Source organism: Micromys minutus (genome assembly GCF_963924665.1).
Source record: "Micromys minutus genome assembly, chromosome: 27".
Lineage (NCBI taxonomy): Eukaryota > Metazoa > Chordata > Mammalia > Rodentia > Muridae > Micromys > Micromys minutus.
Window position 1 is genome coordinate 19,536,697 of NC_137962.1, and position 17,401 is coordinate 19,554,097.

Genomic DNA, 17,401 nt, shown 5'->3' on the forward strand with positions numbered 1-17,401 from the left:
TCCTTGACTCCTCTTGTTGCTACAGTTCTTGCTCCCCTTTTCTGCTGGGTTACTGGAGCTCTGTCTAATGCTTGGCAGTGGCTCCCTGCATCTTTTCCCACCAGTTGCTGGAGGAAGTCTCTGATGACAACTGGGTTAGGCACCGAGCTATTAGTACAGTGGAATATCATTAGGAATCATTTCATTGACTTTCTTTTCCTTTTTCTGCTAGTCCTGTTTGGTTCTGTCCTAGGTCTCTAGGATTCCCAGCCTCTGGTTCCTGGACATCCAGGCAGTGTCAGACAGGGGCTCCCTCTCCTGGTGTGGGCCTCAAGTTGGACCAGTCAGTGGTTGGCCATGCCCTCAGGTTCTGTACCACATTGTTCCAGCACATCTTGCAGGCAGGACAGGTTGTAGGCTTAAGGTTTTGTGACTAACCCAGTCCCACCGCAGGAAGCCTTGCCTGGCTATAGAAGAGGAATGATTTAGGCTCTGTATCTCCCATTACTAGAAGTCCTCACTAGCTTACCCTCATGGGTTCCATGGAGTTTCCACTACACTAGCTTCCCGTATTGCTCCCCAAATGCCCTTGGATTCTAGTCATCTTTCCCAGTCATTTCCCTCCGTACCTCCCCCTGAAACCCTCTATTTCCTTCTTCTTTGCCCTCAGCCCACAAGATCTATTCATTTCTCCTTTCCAGGGAGACCCATGTATTCTCTGTGAGCCCTCCTTGGCACTTAGCCTCTATGGGTCTGTGGATGGCAGCATGATTATCCTTTATTAAACAGCCAATATCCACTTGTCAGTGAGTACCTGCCATCCGTGTGTTTCTGGGTCTAGGTTACTTCACTTCAGATGATATTTTTTTTCTAGTTCCATTTATCTGCAAATTTCGTGATGTTATTTTTTTTTTAAACAGCACTGTAATACTCCTTTGTGTAGATGTACCAATGACGTCTTACATGGCTCCTTCCCACGGATATTCCTTTGAGCCAAGCATGTGCCGAGGCCCTCTGTATTATGCCTGCTCCAACGGAATGCTCTGTTTATACCAGTCTCATCTTTATCATGGGCTCTTCCCCGGGGAGGAGGAGGAGACATGGGTTAGCATGGCAGGATGGATTTTGCACTGGGCACAGAGGAGCAGGCAGTGAAGTAAAGTGGGCGGTTGTGTCTCGAACATTAGGTTTTGCCCGTGTAGATGCACATGGAGGAACTGTATCTTTGTCGGCCCTCGCAGGGGAGAGAGGGATGGGAAGCAGTGTATGGGAGTGAGAGAGACGGGGAGGGAGAATATGTCATGTAGGAGGAGTGAGTGTAGCCATTTCTACCAGGAAGAGAGCTAAGGAGTTCCCGATGTTCACAGGTAATTCTTACGTTATCACCGAGACAACCTCTTCATGGCTCCTTTGCTACTGGTTGCTTGCAGCCATGGGCACAGTCACGAAGACAGTGAGTGACAAGGGTGAGTGGGCAGACCACATCAGACAGCTTGGCCACGACAGCAGGACATTCTGCTCTCAGAATGAAGGCCAAGAGAAGATACCCTAGAGAGACGTGTTTCCCAGGATCCCTGAGGAGCAGCTTCTCAACATTCAGTCTTCCTCAGAGATCTAGCGCAGCAGTTCTGCAGCTTTGCTGGGGCTCAGCCAATGCTGAGCCACCAGACGCTCCATGAAGGTGGGGGACATATCCCACACTCCTGCTTCCTTTTGGGTTTCCCAAGTGGGTTTTTTTTTTTTTTTTTTTTTTTTTTTGGTGGCGCTGGAAAGATGGACACTGGTCCCAATCATTGTAGGACTGAGGGTAAAAGTCTTTGCATGCTGATAAAGATAGATGGGCACCTGGCTGGTTGGCACAGGGGATCATGGGGCCTACCCGAAGGCACACAAGAGGCTCACCACCAGAGGGTGGAGCCTGATTTAGATTTCTGTCCTGTGTCCCTGTCGAATCAGCCATGAGAAATGTTTCCAGCAGCCTTGGGAAACCAGGCCTTAGGACATCCTAACCACATGAAAGCAGCGTAGCCAGGGTCTGTGAAACGGACAATCTGATGCTGGCACAGGTGGGAGATTTCTCAGTGATGACTCTGTCAATTAGAAGTCTCCTCATCACTCCTACAACCCCAACCCTCTGGAGTAGGACAGCTGGGACCATGACAAGCTTCCTAGCTAAGATCTTTCTGGGGATAATATGGCCTAGCTAATTACCCCTCATGCTAATAAGATAAGACGCAATTACATGCAGAGGACTTGCAAGCCCAGCACTTTGGGGGTTTTCATGTTGCCCCGTATCTATGATTTCGATAGGAGAAAATGATTTCTTCCTTCCAGGCAGATTAAACCCAACAATTAGAGCAATTGTCCTGTTGAGCTCTATAAAGGGGAAGGCCAAGATCACAAGCTGGTGAACAGTCGGTCTGTTGGTGAAGGTGCACATCTCATTCCCTGTCTGTGGCTTCTTCATGATGAATCGCCAATTCACCTGCAAGCCCGGAGCTGCCAACAGGGGCTTCAGCGGCTGCTCTGCAGTGCTGTCCGGAGGCAGCTCATCCTCCTACCGGGCAGGGGGCAAAGGGCTCAGTGGAGGCTTCAGCAGTCGGAGCCTCTACAGCCTGAGGAGCCCCAGGAGCATCTCCTTCAATGCGGCTAATGGCAGCGGGCGCACAGGGGGATATGGGTTTGGCCGGGGTCGGGCCAGTGGCTTTGCTGGCAGCATGTTTGGCAGTGGGGCTCTGGGGCCTTCAAATCCATCCATGTGTCTGCCTGGAGGCATCCACCAAGTCACTGTCAACAAGAGCCTCCTGGCCCCACTCAACGTGGAGCTGGACCCGGAGATCCAGAAGGTGCGCGCCCAGGAGCGGGAGCAGATCAAGGCTCTGAACAACAAGTTCGCCTCCTTCATCGACAAGGTGGGAGACTGCTGATAGCTAAATAGCTCACTTCTTCCTCTACCTCCACTGCCCTCAGGGTCCCCCTGTCTGGAGATAGGATGATGCTGCCCCTTCCCGAGACACAGACACAGGGCAGACAGCAGACAATGCCCAGAACACCGGAACTGAGAGGCAGACCTGAAGGCATGTAAGGAGCTTGAAAGAGCTCTTTACATCAGAAGGTGTCTAGGAGACAGACAGTGGCCTCTTGGTAGAGAAGTGGGTGCATGGGGAAGAACTAGAGAAGGCAGAGGAGAGGCCAGCAGTGGCCTTGGGGGGTGTAGAATGCCAGGGTTCTGGGAGTCTGCATTCCCAGGAGCCCTCTAGGAATGTAGCCTGAAGTCTAAGCACTTAAGAGTAAGTGGTAGGTGAGCATTGAGCAATGGAAACTCCTGGCATGAAAACCACATAATACAGTTGACTATAGGGCTTCCAGGTAAGTTGGGAGAAGCCATGGATGTGGAGGGAGGGAGAAGGCAAAACAGACTAGCACCCCAGGCCATGCAAGAACTTGTCAGAGAGCGGCTTTCTACAGTTGGTCAGCATTGACCCAGCAGTTTTAGACGGGCCTAGGGGACAATCAGCCAGCATCGGCAGGCTGGGGGGAAACTCACATTCTCACCTTGGGCCCTCCTAACCTCCAAAGCTGCCTTCTGGCTGCTAGACTAAGGCAGAAAGAGCTACTTGGGGTGGCTTTTTCCCCCCTCAGAGCTTACCTGTGAAGGTCATGCGACAGATCAAAACCCACCCCTTTCCTCTGGAAAGAGTCTCCCATCCCTTGACCCTGTTGGTTGTGGAGTGGGTTCAGGTGGCTTCTGTTTGCATCCAGGTGCGCTTCCTGGAGCAGCAGAACCAGGTGCTACAGACCAAGTGGGAGCTGCTGCAGCAGCTGGACCTGAGCAACTGCAGGAGAAACCTGGAGCCTGTGTATGAGGCTCACATCAGCAGCCTGCAGAAACAGCTGGATTCGCTGTCTGGGGACCGGGTGAGGCTGGACTCCGAGCTGAGGGGCATGAGGGACGCTGTGGAGGACTGTAAGAAGAGGTGAGTTGGGCACTGTGGGCTAGCTGATTCCTGGGGTGAGGCTTCCTGTGTAGGTCCTAGGACTTTTGATTGTGGCCTCAGAGGAACAGAACTTGCATAGAACAAACCATTTGAGGTCACCTGGCAAGAGCAGAGCCTTCATGGGCATAGCCAAGCAGGCTGGACCTGGATACTCAGCCTGCTGGGCAGGGCCAGGGATGCTCTTGAAGGTAGTTTTCTCCTTCATGTGTTGCCTCCTAGAGAGCCCCTGTTGTGTTTGACACAGAACTCCAGCTTCTTAACTTAGGGTGCCCTAAGCTCCCAGGAAATCCTTCAGAGCAGGAGATAGGTTTCTCATTGGGGCTCTCAATTTCACTGGGTCCCACACATTCTTTCTTGACATGGGTAGAGGTAGTTGTAGCTTCCTGGAACCCCTTCCCAGGTTGAAGTTGTTGGTGACGGGTGTCTGCTAGCAGAGCCCTGCTCCTGTGATTTGGATTCTGAGAGGGAGGAGGAAAAACTGATTTGCTTTCTGTGCATCAGAAGAACCCTAGACCCAAACCCTTCAGCTACCAGGCCCAGGTCCCCACTGACGGCTCAGCCAAATGGTGCCAAGCTGGGGCTGCTGAGAACACCTGCTTAAGGATCCACTTTTCAGACATCTTGTATTTCTCAGTGAGAACACAGACAGACACACAGACAGACACTGGCACCCTGAGCCCCTGTTTACGGATGCTTTTCCTGCAGGTATGAAGAAGAAATAAACAAGCGTACAACTGCCGAGAATGAATTTGTGGTGCTTAAGAAGGTAAGCAGGATACCTGGCCTCAGCCCCCATGGTGAGTAAGAGCAGAGGAAGGAATGAGGCCTGCATCCCCCAGAGAGAGCCTGGGGCCGACTGTCCCAGAGACAGAGGTGGGCTACGTCCACGGTGGACACAGGTGGCTGTTAAGCACAGACCACACCACCAGCTTCTTCACAGTTGTGTAGATGGACAACAGCCCAGCTGTAGATAGTGAGTCCCAGCTGAGACCCAGTAGCACACAGGGCTCTAGGAAGGGCCAACCCTGATCTCTGACAAACTCTTCAGTGTCTGTGGGGAGGTGGAACAGGCTTTTGGAGAAGGGATGGAATTTTCACAGATCAGGTTCCACCTCTCGAGTCTTGAGTCTGTTCCTGGGACAGTTAGCCACAGGGTTGAGTTCATAAGAGAGGTTGATCAGCAGATGTGTCGATTCCCCTTAGGATGTGGATGCTGCATACATGAGCAAGGTGGAGCTTCAGGCCAAGGTGGATGCCCTGGATGGAGAGATCAAGTTCCTCAAGTGTCTGTACGAGGGGGTAAGGCTTGCCCTCACCTCTAGCTTTGGATTCAGGAAGAACTTGTAGTGGGAAACTATTTGTCAGTCAGTTTAAGAGCCCAGGAGCCCTCCAACACTGTGAGCTGAGGGCTTTATAGTTCAAAGGCTGGGTGAGGGTTGGGAATTTTTAATTTCCTTTCTTACTCTTGGGACAAACATGCATGTTCTTCTCAGTTTGCTTCACATCTTCTGGGCAGTTTTTCAGCATGGAACCTCAGGCTCTATCCTTACATAGCTTTAGAGAATGCTACTTGTACTTGTTTGCGATGGTCTGGGGTTATCCTACTGGGAAAGGTTATCGTTCTGTGTCCGTCTTCCATTACGGTAGTCATTCCACACTTTTTTGTTCCCTGCAGGAGATCACTCAGATGCAGTCGCACATAAGTGACACCTCCGTGGTCCTCTCCATGGACAACAACCGCAACCTGGATCTGGACAGCATCATCGCTGAGGTCCGAGCCCAGTATGAGGACATTGCCCTGAAGAGCAAGGCAGAGGCTGAGATGGTGTACCAGACCAAGGTGGGGTTGATGGCACACCTCTCCAGAGATGCACTTAGGGAGGGGAATCTGTTTTGGTCCCATTTTCTCTGTTCTGTGACTCACTGAAGTCTCCAGCTTGCTGGGAACGTGACACTGACCTCAGCATTGTGGGAACCAGAAGGGGGAAGGGGGAAGACACAGCTCTGTCCTTGGGCTCCCCTTAGACCAATGGCAACCATTTTGGGGTGCAAACTGCAAGACACAAATGAAGTATCTCAATGCAGGACTAGGTGGGATTGGGCAGGACCCACTTTCTGGGGGCAGAGTGCTCTTCAGTATGTGTGGGGGAGGGTAAACACAAGCAGACAGAGGCTCTGTCATCATGGTAATCACGGGTCTTCTGGGGTGATCTGGAAGCAGCCAACTCCCACCTTTTCATTTAAGTCTATCTCCCAGGATGATGAGGGTGTTGCTGTCCTTCACATCTTAGCTCCCCTGATGGGTGTGGGCAGGAGGTGACTCTTAGATAATCTGGCTTCTCTGATCCTGATGGTAACTGTCTAATTGTTCCTTGCTGTTCACTGAGCTTTTTTTTCTCTGGGGAAATCACCCGTTGGAGACCTTATCTCTGTTTCCTATCTCCTTCCCAGTCTGGGATGGAGGTTTAGCCTGTTGGGGAAGGGTTAGCCTTCAGGGCCTAAGGGGTAACACAGGCCTGGGCTTTTGACAATGGTATAGGCTATGGCCTGGTCCAATTTCCTTCCCCATTTATCCTCAAAAGCCAGGGATGAAATGGTCATGTGACTTAACCCCTGTGTGTCAGGATCCAGCACTTTAACCCAAGCTGTTACCTCCATAGTTTCCTCTCAAAGAATCAGACAAGTCTCACAGATGTGAGTGTGGACAGTTTGCTGCATGGTTATCAGTACCTCCACTTGACCATGGACTTAGGGAGAAGGATACCATGGCTGGGTGCTGGCCACCGTGGTTGGGTATTGGTCCCAGTGTCTCAGTGCTGGCCACAGTTGCTGCGTGCTGGCCAGAGTATCTAGGTGCTGGCTACAGTGTCTGGGTTCTGGTCACAGTATCTGGGTGCTAACCACAGCATCTGGGTGCTAGCCACAGTGGTTGGACACTGGCCTCAGTGACTAAGTGCTGGCAACAGTGTCTTGGTGGTAGCCACAGTGGTTGGGTGCTGGTCACAGTGGTTGGGTGCTAACCACAGTGCTTGGGTGCTGGTCACAGTGTCTGGGTGCTGGTCACAGTATGTGAGGCTGGTTTTTATTATCACCATTTAAAGATGACTAATAGCCCTGCAGGAGCAGGACACTCACCAAGAGCATTAGTACAGAAGGAGTGATGGTGTTGCCAAGTCTGGGGCACTGACTGTCATACTAAAGCAGGTCAGGGGTTAGCATCCAGGGACACGGCAAGGCAATCCTTGATCCCGAAGCACTAAAGACTGCACCTGCTCTGCTTTCCCTTTCAGTCAGACTGTGAGATGATTCTGGGACATTCTCTGTTACTATTCAGTGGGCAACCCAAACAGCAGGAGGTAACTGAGATTCACAGCTGATATCCAGTGCTAAGCCCCCTCTCCTGCCAAGTCCAAGACAACCCAAACAGCTATGCTCAGCCCAGCTAGATGGGAGAATGGAAACAGAGAAAATGCAGCTGATTGGCTCCTCATGTGGTCAGTCATCAGCTCTTTCTCTTGAGCATAGCGAGGCATGATGCTATGTACGGAGAATTCAGAAATAAAAGAAAACACCCATCCACTGAGGACCAGTATGTCTGATTTTTGGAGCATATGACATCAGGAACAGAACTGTACCTAATTAGAGGATTAGGGAAGGCCTCCTGACCCGGCTAAGCTGCAGCTACTTCAGGAAGAGGGAGGGTGTGAGGGGAGACTTCTGGGGGAGAGAGAAGTTCATACTCCCTCAGAGTCATGGGGGCACGTGAGAATCATTTGGGGTGGCATACTAAGGGAGTATATGTCAAAGGTTGGAACCAGATAAATGCAGGCAGGGGGCAGTGAGAAGTGAGTACCTAGGAGTTTGAACTTCATCTTGACCTTAAAGGGCAACAGGCAGAGAGGATCATAGTTGGATCAAAAGCTGCAGTGTGGAGAGGCGGGACTTCTAAGAGTCCAGTGGCCAAATCAGCCTTCAGGAAGATCAGACAGGCTTAAGGCAAACAAAAAAAAGTGTAGGGACTGATGGTTAGGGAGGAGGAGGTTATGTCCCTTTCTTTCTCTGCCACGTGGCGCCAGGCAAAGGTACTGCTTCTGTGCTGAATTAGGCTGACACAACCCTTAAGTCATATATATGCTTGGTACCTACCGTCTGCCAGTTCCAAGAGCTGCAGCTGGCAGCCGGCCGGCATGGAGATGACCTCAAGCACACCAGGAACGAGATCTCCGAGCTGACCCGGCTCATCCAGAGACTGCGATCAGAAATCGAGAGCGTGAAGAAGCAAGTGAGTGACTGGGGCTCCTGCACACACCCCAAGGAGGGCTGGGGACTTAGAGCCTTCCTGCCCTATCTCTTTCTCTTTATTCGCTGTTCTAAACACCCTTTGCTCAGAGAATCCTCATCTCTTCCTCTACTTCGTCCCCTATCCAAAGTCTAGAACCTCACAGGGTTCTCCACAAAGAATCACAAGCTTCGCTGGGGCCAAGTAAAAGTCCTGATTCCCTGATATATCCAGGAATTATAGCAGCATAGTAAGGTTCATCCACAATTAGTACATGGGAAAAAAGTGGGACCTGGGTACCTCGGAACTCAGCGGGGTGCTACCCCTTGTCCCCAGTGCTCTAATCTGGAGACGGCCATCGCGGATGCCGAGCAGCGAGGTGACTGTGCTCTCAAGGATGCCCAGGCCAAGCTGGATGAGCTGGAGAGAGCTCTGCACCAGGCCAAGGAGGAGCTGGCCCGGATGCTGCGTGAGCACCAGGAGCTGATGAGTATGAAGCTGGCCCTGGACATCGAGATCGCCACCTACCGCAAGCTGCTGGAGGGGGAGGAGTGCAGGTAACTGCAGGGGTGCTCAGGTGCAGTCCTCCCCACCCATGTCCCTGGGATGTCCGGGACAGACACTGGAGGAGCTGGAGATGCTCTCCAGCTTAGCCACAGATTCCAGAGCGATTTCCAGCCACACAGTATGGCAGCCATGTCCTTTAAATTGTCCTTGAGCTTTTCAGAGTCTCAGCTTAGTATTGCTGGCTGCAAGGACTCGATGCCCTTACAAATGACTCGAGTTCATACAGAGGCAGCGGACCCTGAGTTCGGTCTCTCAGTAGCACCTAAGCTCTCTCCCTTCAGTTAACTTGCTGCATTTGTTTTCTCTGTATTTATTTTTAGTACCATTTCTTTTCTTATTTGGTTACGTGATTCTGGTTTTGTCCGTTGTGACACAGAACCTTCTTTCAAGAGAAACACATTTTTCCCCCTATAAAAAGAAGTCAGTTAAAAATACTCAATTGTTGACAATGTAGGCTGCACAGGGTCCAGTGCAGTTGGAGGGACAGGACACATATCATTTGGAAGTCCTGGGACTGGCTTAAAGTCATACAGATGCTTCATCCATGGCCACTTTAGTTGTCTGTATCCCCAACACCTCTACTTACTCAGGTCTCAGCTACACCGAAGCCAAGCAATGGGTTCAAGAGAAACTCCAAAGGCAGAGAGGGACCCTGGAAGTAGTGTTAGTGTGGGAACCCCAAGAATACAGCCCTCACCTCTATGTGGTAGGCAAGGCAGACTGGGAAGGGTAGGAGGGTCTTGGAGGCTCCAGCCTTGAGACAGAAGTTGTTAACTCTGACTGTTGGCAGAGGTGGAACTGGACCGGCTGGTGATTCTGGCTACTGTCTGGTGAATAGGAAGGACTGTTCAGGACCCTAAGTGTGATGGAGGATCTCTGTGTTTTTTTTGTCTGTGCAGGATGTCTGGAGAGCACACCAATGCCGTGAGCATTTGTGAGTATGTTATGTCTCTGAGGGGATAGTTCCAAGCAGTCAATAAGTACTAAGTGAATGGATGAGTGTCTGCTGTCAGGGCCCTGGGCAGCTTGTGCCCCGCTTCCTGCTGCCCCCACCACTGAGAGCTACTTCTTCACCAGTGGAGTTAGTTTCCCACAACTCTGACTTCACATGCTCACCATTTCCCCAGTGCTGAGATAAAACACTTGGTAGCCTCATGCCCTCTCCTGCTACCCACATTGCCCTGCAGGAGGGGAAACAGAGTCACCTGTCCCCTCTGCAAGCAGAGACCCATGCAGCCCTGGGAATGGATAAGTGTTAACTCTGGCCCCACAAGGTTCAGCCACTCTTTTCCTAAGGTGGGGACTCAGCCCAAGCATTCTAATTCAAGCCACAGGAAACACAGTAGAAACAATGTAAGAATGCCTTCTCAGGCCAAATGCAAGAAAGTAGCTTTGGCTTGGGCATGTCCTGTGTGGGAAGCCTTGCTTTTCTTGTTCATCCAAGAAAGAGCAGGTGCCGACTGGGGACTCTGTGACATCTGGACTCTTTTTCCTCAAAGCTTGATCTGCCCAGGACTGAGTACGTGTCAATAAACGTAAATTTGGGGTCCTTGTGAGGAGTTTTGTTAGCAGGGGCATGTCTGAGTCACTGGACACTGGAAGGGATTTGGGGCCATGCCTACCTTGAAGCAGCCACTGATGTCCGGTCTCTCATTCCTTTACAGCTGTCATCAGCAGCTCCACATCTGGGGCAGTCGGTGCGGGGACCAGTTTCGGGTTCAGTAGCACTGGCACCTATGGCTACCGGCCGAGCTCTGTTGCTGGGGGCTATGGCATACTGTCAGGGGGCTGTGTTACTGGTAGTGGGAATTGCAGCCCCCGTGGAGAAAACAAGACCAGACTGGGCAGTGCAAGTGAATTTAAGGAGGTTTCTGGAAAGACCATGGGTTTGGGCTCACCCTCAAAGAAAACCATGAGATAAACTGCCAGCCAACACACCCCCTCCACCATTTTTGCTCGGCTTTGGTTTTCCTTTGGATTACCTTCCAGGAAACCATTTTTACTTTTCTTTGTTGCCAATATTGCCTTCTTTCCAACACCTCTGCCTTTATTAATTACACCAACACCTCTGCTTTTATTAATTACATCAATACCTCTGCCTTTATTAACCACACCTACCCCTCTGCCTTTATTAACCACACCAACACCTCTGCCTTTATTAACCACACCTACCCCTCTGCCTTTATTAACCACACCAACACCTCTGCCTTTATTAACCACACCAACACCTCTGCCTTTATTAACCACACCAACACCTCTGCCTTTATTAACCACACCAACACCTCTGCCTTTATTAACCACACCAACACCTCTGCCTTTATTAACCACACCAACCCCTCTGCCTTTATTAACCACACCAACACTTCTGCCTTACTACACCAACCACTCTGCCTTTATTAACCACACCAGGATTCTAGGGTTGAGATTATCTCATGTGTGCTTCTGCTCCAGTGTGAAGGGACTCCTTCTCTTAGCCTTCCATTCATTCATGAGGACTTGCCTGCGGGCCCCCTTACAGCTCAGCTATCTTCCTACTGCACATTACAATCTGGGTGCAAGAGACCTGAAGTGTGATGATGGACATTCCTGCAAGAACCAGCCCAGCCTGGATCAAGCACTTGGCCACCATTATATCTGGCATAATCTCTTGTTATAGGGCCGGGCATCCCCATCCAGTCTGGACCTTGCTTAGGTCCCAGCTCTTTGCTCCTGTACCCCACTAATAAACTTATAAAATAAGGTCAGATTGCCTCTTTCCTGACAATGCCCCTTCTGTCTGTGGAGTGGTCACTCAAGGGGAACCTCTGGCATCTGAGGTTCTTCCATTCCACAGAATCCTAAGAATTGATAGATCTGCATGAATGAGACCTGCACAGGATCCCCACCAACCTGCAGTGGTGCCCAGCATTCACTTGTCTATGCCTGACAGGTGTGGCTTCTCAGTCCTGCTTTCTTCAGGCGACAGTCAGGGGATGTACACTGTTTAACAGCATACAGGCTACCGGGGGAAGCTCAAAATTTAAAGCTGTAAAGAGGCAGAAGAAAGATGGTTCCAAAAAACTTAGGACTTGACATGTTTTCTGATAAAAAACCCCAAAGGTAGATCCCTCTTTGAAGTAAAGACCCAAGTTCTTGTGGTGTGTAATAAAGTTTGCATGGAGTCAAGCACAGGCATGCATGCATACATGTAAGAACTCAGGTGTGTAAACACATATGAATATATACATTTGTACGCTTAAGTGAACTGAACGGCCATCCCAATTACACACGTCACGATTTTTTTTTTAACAGAATACTGTGATGTTTCCTAGGGATATGCAACATAATATCTTAGGGAGTGAGACAGGAAGAGCAGATCCACAGAACGGCACTTCCAGTGTTAGCTGGAGTGGGACAGGAAGAGCAGATCCGCAGAACAGCACTTCCGGTGTTAGCTATTGTGAGACAGGAAGAGCAGATCCACAGAACGGCACTTCCGGTGTTAGTTGAGGTGAGACAGGAAGAGGAAATGTGCGGTAACCCTAGCACTGTGAGCTGAGACATCCTAACTTGACACAGTGGAAAAAGAAGCTTGCCATCTCTTTGGTTCAAAAGATTTGCTTCCTGAAAGGTGTGTAGGGACTGGGAAAGCAATTCACAAAATGCGTAAGTGAGAGGGACTGTTTCATGAGGGATTGTACTGGATACTTTCATGATGGCTGCGCAGGTATTCCCAACAAGAAGCAACTGAAGTGGAAAAGGGACACAGTCCACTGTTGCAGGGGAGGTATAGTGGCAAAAGGTGGGTGGTCACATCACATCTGTAGTCAGGAGGCAGATGGAACCAAGAAAGGGTGAAAGCTCTCTGGCTCCCTCTGGTACAGTCAGGAACTTAAGCCAACAGAATGACACCGCCCACAGTCAGTGTTCTATCTTCAAACCTTTCTGGAAACATTCTCAAAGACACACGAGTGATATGTTTCCATGGCAATTCTAAATCTTGTCAGAGTGACCATGAAGATTAAACATCACCAGGGCAATACAATCGTATCTTTCATTAGCTACCCTCAGGAATGAAGTCTTGGGTCAGCGGAGAAGGACAGTTCAATGGGTTAGAGCCCATCATTGACATTATGGGTCATTCTTCATAGTAGACATTTTATGGGCTTGGACAAACATGTAATGGCATGCATCTGCTATCATGGAAAAATAGAGTTATTTTACTGCTCTAATAGATCCTCTAGCACTAAGCAAGTGAATGGACTAGGAAGTCCTGTGACCAGACATATGCTTATTCCACATGTTTACACATGGAAGAGAGGTATGAAGAAACCCAGTGTATGTTCTTCATGGAGATATGACTGGAAAAAAAATCTAACTGTACCCTGATGAGGTAACAACAACTGAAGAATACCCAGAGGCAGCCCTGGCAGTGAGGAGCCACAGGGAGGAAGAGTGGGAAGGAGGGAGGAGGGAGGACAGGCTCTCTTAGAAGGCAGTGTGTCTGGAGGCTTCAGAGGCCCAAAGCTTACTTGTTGGACGGCAGGAAGAAGATTGGATCAGAAGCATTTGAGTGGGCAAACTTGTTTCATGCTGCTGGAGTGTGTCTGGTGAGACAGGAGGGCGTTCAGTTGAGAGGCATGGCTGCCCCTGGAGCTGGGGAGGCAACGGTGGGAGATTACAGATACCCTTTCTCTTCTGCACAGAGCCAGGATTCTGTCCTAGGGTGAGGGGGGAAATGACACCTCAGCTGCCAAATGAAGTGAATCAAGAGGACTTGGACCAGGCTATGACAGGATATTTTGCTCCGTGGGCCACAGATTCCTCATCTGTTAAGTGGTTAATAACAGTATCTACTATATGAGGTTGCCATGACAACTAAATTTAATGGGGTAGCATTTAGAAAGTCGTTTATCTCACTGCCTGGTGCCCAGAGAGCTTCATAAGTGGCTGCTCTTGGTATTATGAGGTGCAGAATGTTATTCCAAGAAGCTCCTGTGAGGAGGGAAGATCTATTGGAAATCAGATTATCAGATGAACATGAACTTAGGATAAAGAACATTGAACAGTATTTCTGCTATCTAACTCCTATGCTTGGATCCAGAGAATCAGTGCCAACTGCCTCAATGGGCAATCATTCAGCCCTGAAGTCTGAATGTCTTAACACAAAGGGTCTAATTTCTCACCCACTGTCTGGAGCAGGCTACATACAGCACCTATCACCCAGGGCTGGTCCAGCAGGTGACTAAAGTCTTTCTTAGCTAGAGTGGGCGGGATTCATGGCTTCTAAGATCACTGAGACAGAAGAAAAGGACACGAAGGCTCCTACTGCTTCAACACTCCAGATGTGGCTCTCTTCTATGGCACTGAGTTCTCCATGAGCAACACTAGTCCATGATTCCAAATACCAGTAGAACCTCACAGGAGACTGGGAGATAAAAGAGGAGAGTCCAGCTGTTTGTCACCATCTGATAGTCTCGGGAATGAGCTGCCTCAGTCTGAGAGTTCCTTTGCCTTTGGCCAGAGCTGAAAGATGCTGGGTACATTCTCCGGAGTCCATGCAAACACCCTTCCCTTCTGGTTTTGACAATAACTCTGGGCACATACATCTAAGCTACATGAAGCTTCGTGTTATCTTTAAGCCTTTTTGTTTTTGATGTTAAGAGATGTTTTTTACAGCTTGGAGAATTATTTCTAGGGTAGCCATCTTTTTCATTTGAATGTGTAAAGTCATTGAATATATCAAGCAAAAGACTAAATAGCAAGTGGCTGATAAAGAGATATAACAGGAATATGGCAAGTGTGTTAAAATTAGGCGCTCGCAGCATCCGGCAGAATTGACTGGAGTAACCCAACATTGAGAGAACAATGTTACCATCAAACCAGGAAGCCAACTGGGAAAGCCCATGTCGGCTGTGGTCCCCCATGGAGAGTCCTAAGGGGAATAAGGATCTGGTGAAGCTTTTAAGAATACTTCGGTGCAAGGGTGCAGATGTGGAATTGGGCACTTACGACCATCCGCAGGACTGAATTCCTGGCTTCCCATTCCCTCTCCAAAGATTATATATATATTACAGGACAAACAACTTCAACCTCCACTGGAAATGGCTGACCTTCCAGCTGATCTCGAGGGCACAGTGATTTCATTCAGGTCGTTCAGTTCATTTGCTCTTCCACTGTCATGGTGGGTGAGGTCAGCCCATCTCTGGACAAGGTGGAGGATGGGTTGTTACAAACATGCTCAGATCTGAAGTGAGGAGGAAGGGACTCTTGCCAGACCCAGCCACCAGTGAGCCTGAATAGCACACGACACATTACCAATACAATATACTTTACCAGGAGGTGAAGCCAACCTTTGTGGGTTTGGAGAATTTAGGTATATTAAATGCTAAAGTGGTGATGCCCCACACAGCGTCTCTCAAAGGCTACATCCTGAAACCCTGGTTTCTATAAGGTGGATAGCCAAAGTGAGCACGTTGGTTAAAAAGGCTCAGGACACCCTGAGCCTTTCTTTTGTGAGTAAGAGGAGTATTTTATGTGTGATGTAAAGATCAACTTTCTTTATTCTCTGGTTTTGTCGAAAAGTACTTCATTTATGAAAAAGATTTTCTGCTCACATTTGAAAGGCCAGAGATAGTAAAAAGTTGAAAATTCTAGCCATTCTTAACCCTACCTTGGCACTGTATGTGGAAAGACTCAAGGCTTATAGTACCATTTGACGGGAGAAAACAAATACCTTTGTGGCTGTTACCACACATGACTCCGCCCATTCATTTATTTACATATTCTAGGTTTAAGTTTTTTTCTTTGAAATGGAGTCTCTCTCTGTAACCCTCCTTATGTAGCCCAGGCTATCCTGGAACTCACTATGTAGACCAGGCTATCCTGGAACTCATTATGTAGCCCAGGCTGGCCTGAACTCACTATGTAAACCAGGCTGGCCTGAACTCACAGAGATCCACCTGCCTATGGCTCCAGGCATGCACTGCTGTTCCCAGCTTGGGTTTGATTGTTTTAAAGAAAAACTTTATGGTTCATGGAGTGGTGAGCACAGTGCTTCCCCACAAGTCCTCTGCCTCACAGAGGCACACCCCCCCCCATTAACATCTTCCCTCTTCCCAAGCAGCACGTTCACTGGATTGATGATCGGCCATCACAGCGACTAAAAACAGCAACTGGAGCCCATGGCCCCTAACAGTGCCCGGGGGCCCTTTGATGTTTCTTTTTATGGGTGTGTGGAGTTCCAAGGTTGGTGTCCATGTTTTTCTTGATCTACTGAATATACAGATGAAGGGTCTCTTAGATTACTCCAGAACCCACTGATTAGGCTAGTCTAGCTTGCTCTAGGAATCCCCCTGTCCCTGCCTAACACACATTGTGATTACACGTGGTACACCACATCTATCTGGCATTTGTTTGGTTGCTGGAGATCCAAACTCTGGTCTTTGTTTATGCACAGCACACACTATATCCAGTGATCATTCTCCCCAGCTCTGGTGTAGGACATCTTATGGGCTTGGATAACTGTAGAGCAACATTGTACTGTCTTGAAAACACTCCACCGCTAAGTACATAAATATACTAACAAATCCTGCACAAGAGATCCGCCTTTTTCTTAAAACCTAAGCAAGCAAACAAACAAACAACCCCCCCAAAACAAAAACCAAACAAACAGAAAAACCCTAAAACCAAACAAAAATCTACTGCCAACAAAAAGCAACCCACCACCGTTTTCACATGACACCTTATTAATTTCTCAAGAATGGGTGTTCCAGGACTAACCAGACCCGGTTTAACCTGTACATTTGTCCCACCCCAGAGTGGTCTCATCTGTCTTTTGTTTTAGGGCTCTGATTTTGAAGGGTGGCATTTCTGTCTAGGTCTATCCACCTCTAATGGAATCTCGATCCAAAAATGAATTGAACAGAAGTCACCTCCAGACCCTGAGGTGACATAGAGACCTGCTATCAAAGGCAGGTGCCAGGCAAACCCCTCTCCTGCACCTCAGCCACCTTTGATCTACCCACGTTCCCACACATCAGATGCCTCAGAAGCCACACGTGTCTCTCCACCATCTGTAATAAAGACAGTGCAGGGGTGAGGAGCTCCTGATTCATCCAGCCTTGGAACCCTCAGGGGAAGATAAGGAAAGACCATCTTTTACCTGTTCTCTCCGGGGAAGAGGAGACCTGGCCCAAGAGGAACAGAAATCTCTGTGCCTTAGTTTTCAGAAAAAGGTGATGCAAAGGTTGCCTCTGCAAGCCTGTGTTCCATAAAGATTATCCACTATAAACTGCTTTCTTAACTTTTCTGGCCTTAATGGCTAGCATCTATAAACTCTTGTTCTTGTTGTGAGGGAAACTGCACGGGACTGAAATAAATTGTTGAAAAGCACAGCCTGGAGTTTCTTAAGAGACCCCCACGCCTATCTCTAGCAGCACCCCCACTTCTTCCCACTGGGGACACCTCAGGCTCCTCAATCTGTTCAGTTTGGCCTGGTGCCACCATCTTAGCCACTCCCAATACCCACATCACATTGTCCAATATGGGCAAACAGCTCAGCTGTTATTATGCCCGCTGATGGGCTCACTGGAAGCCA

The 17,401-nt window shown here is 49.2% G+C and overlaps 1 protein-coding gene across 1 annotated transcript; it reads left to right on the forward strand.

Annotated features, from left to right (window-relative positions):
- Positions 1 to 2,447: 2,447 nt before the first annotated feature.
- On the forward strand, positions 2,448 to 10,744 carry LOC308438249 (keratin, type II cytoskeletal 73; the record flags this gene model as incomplete). The annotated part of the gene is made up of 9 exons (XM_080939591.1): positions 2,448 to 2,891; positions 3,742 to 3,956; positions 4,683 to 4,743; positions 5,181 to 5,276; positions 5,653 to 5,817; positions 8,134 to 8,259; positions 8,593 to 8,813; positions 9,723 to 9,757; positions 10,488 to 10,744. 9 exons carry the CDS (start codon positions 2,448 to 2,450, stop codon positions 10,742 to 10,744), a joined length of 1,620 nt encoding a protein of 539 aa, XP_080795717.1.
- Between the last annotated feature and the right edge of the window lie 6,657 nt (positions 10,745 to 17,401).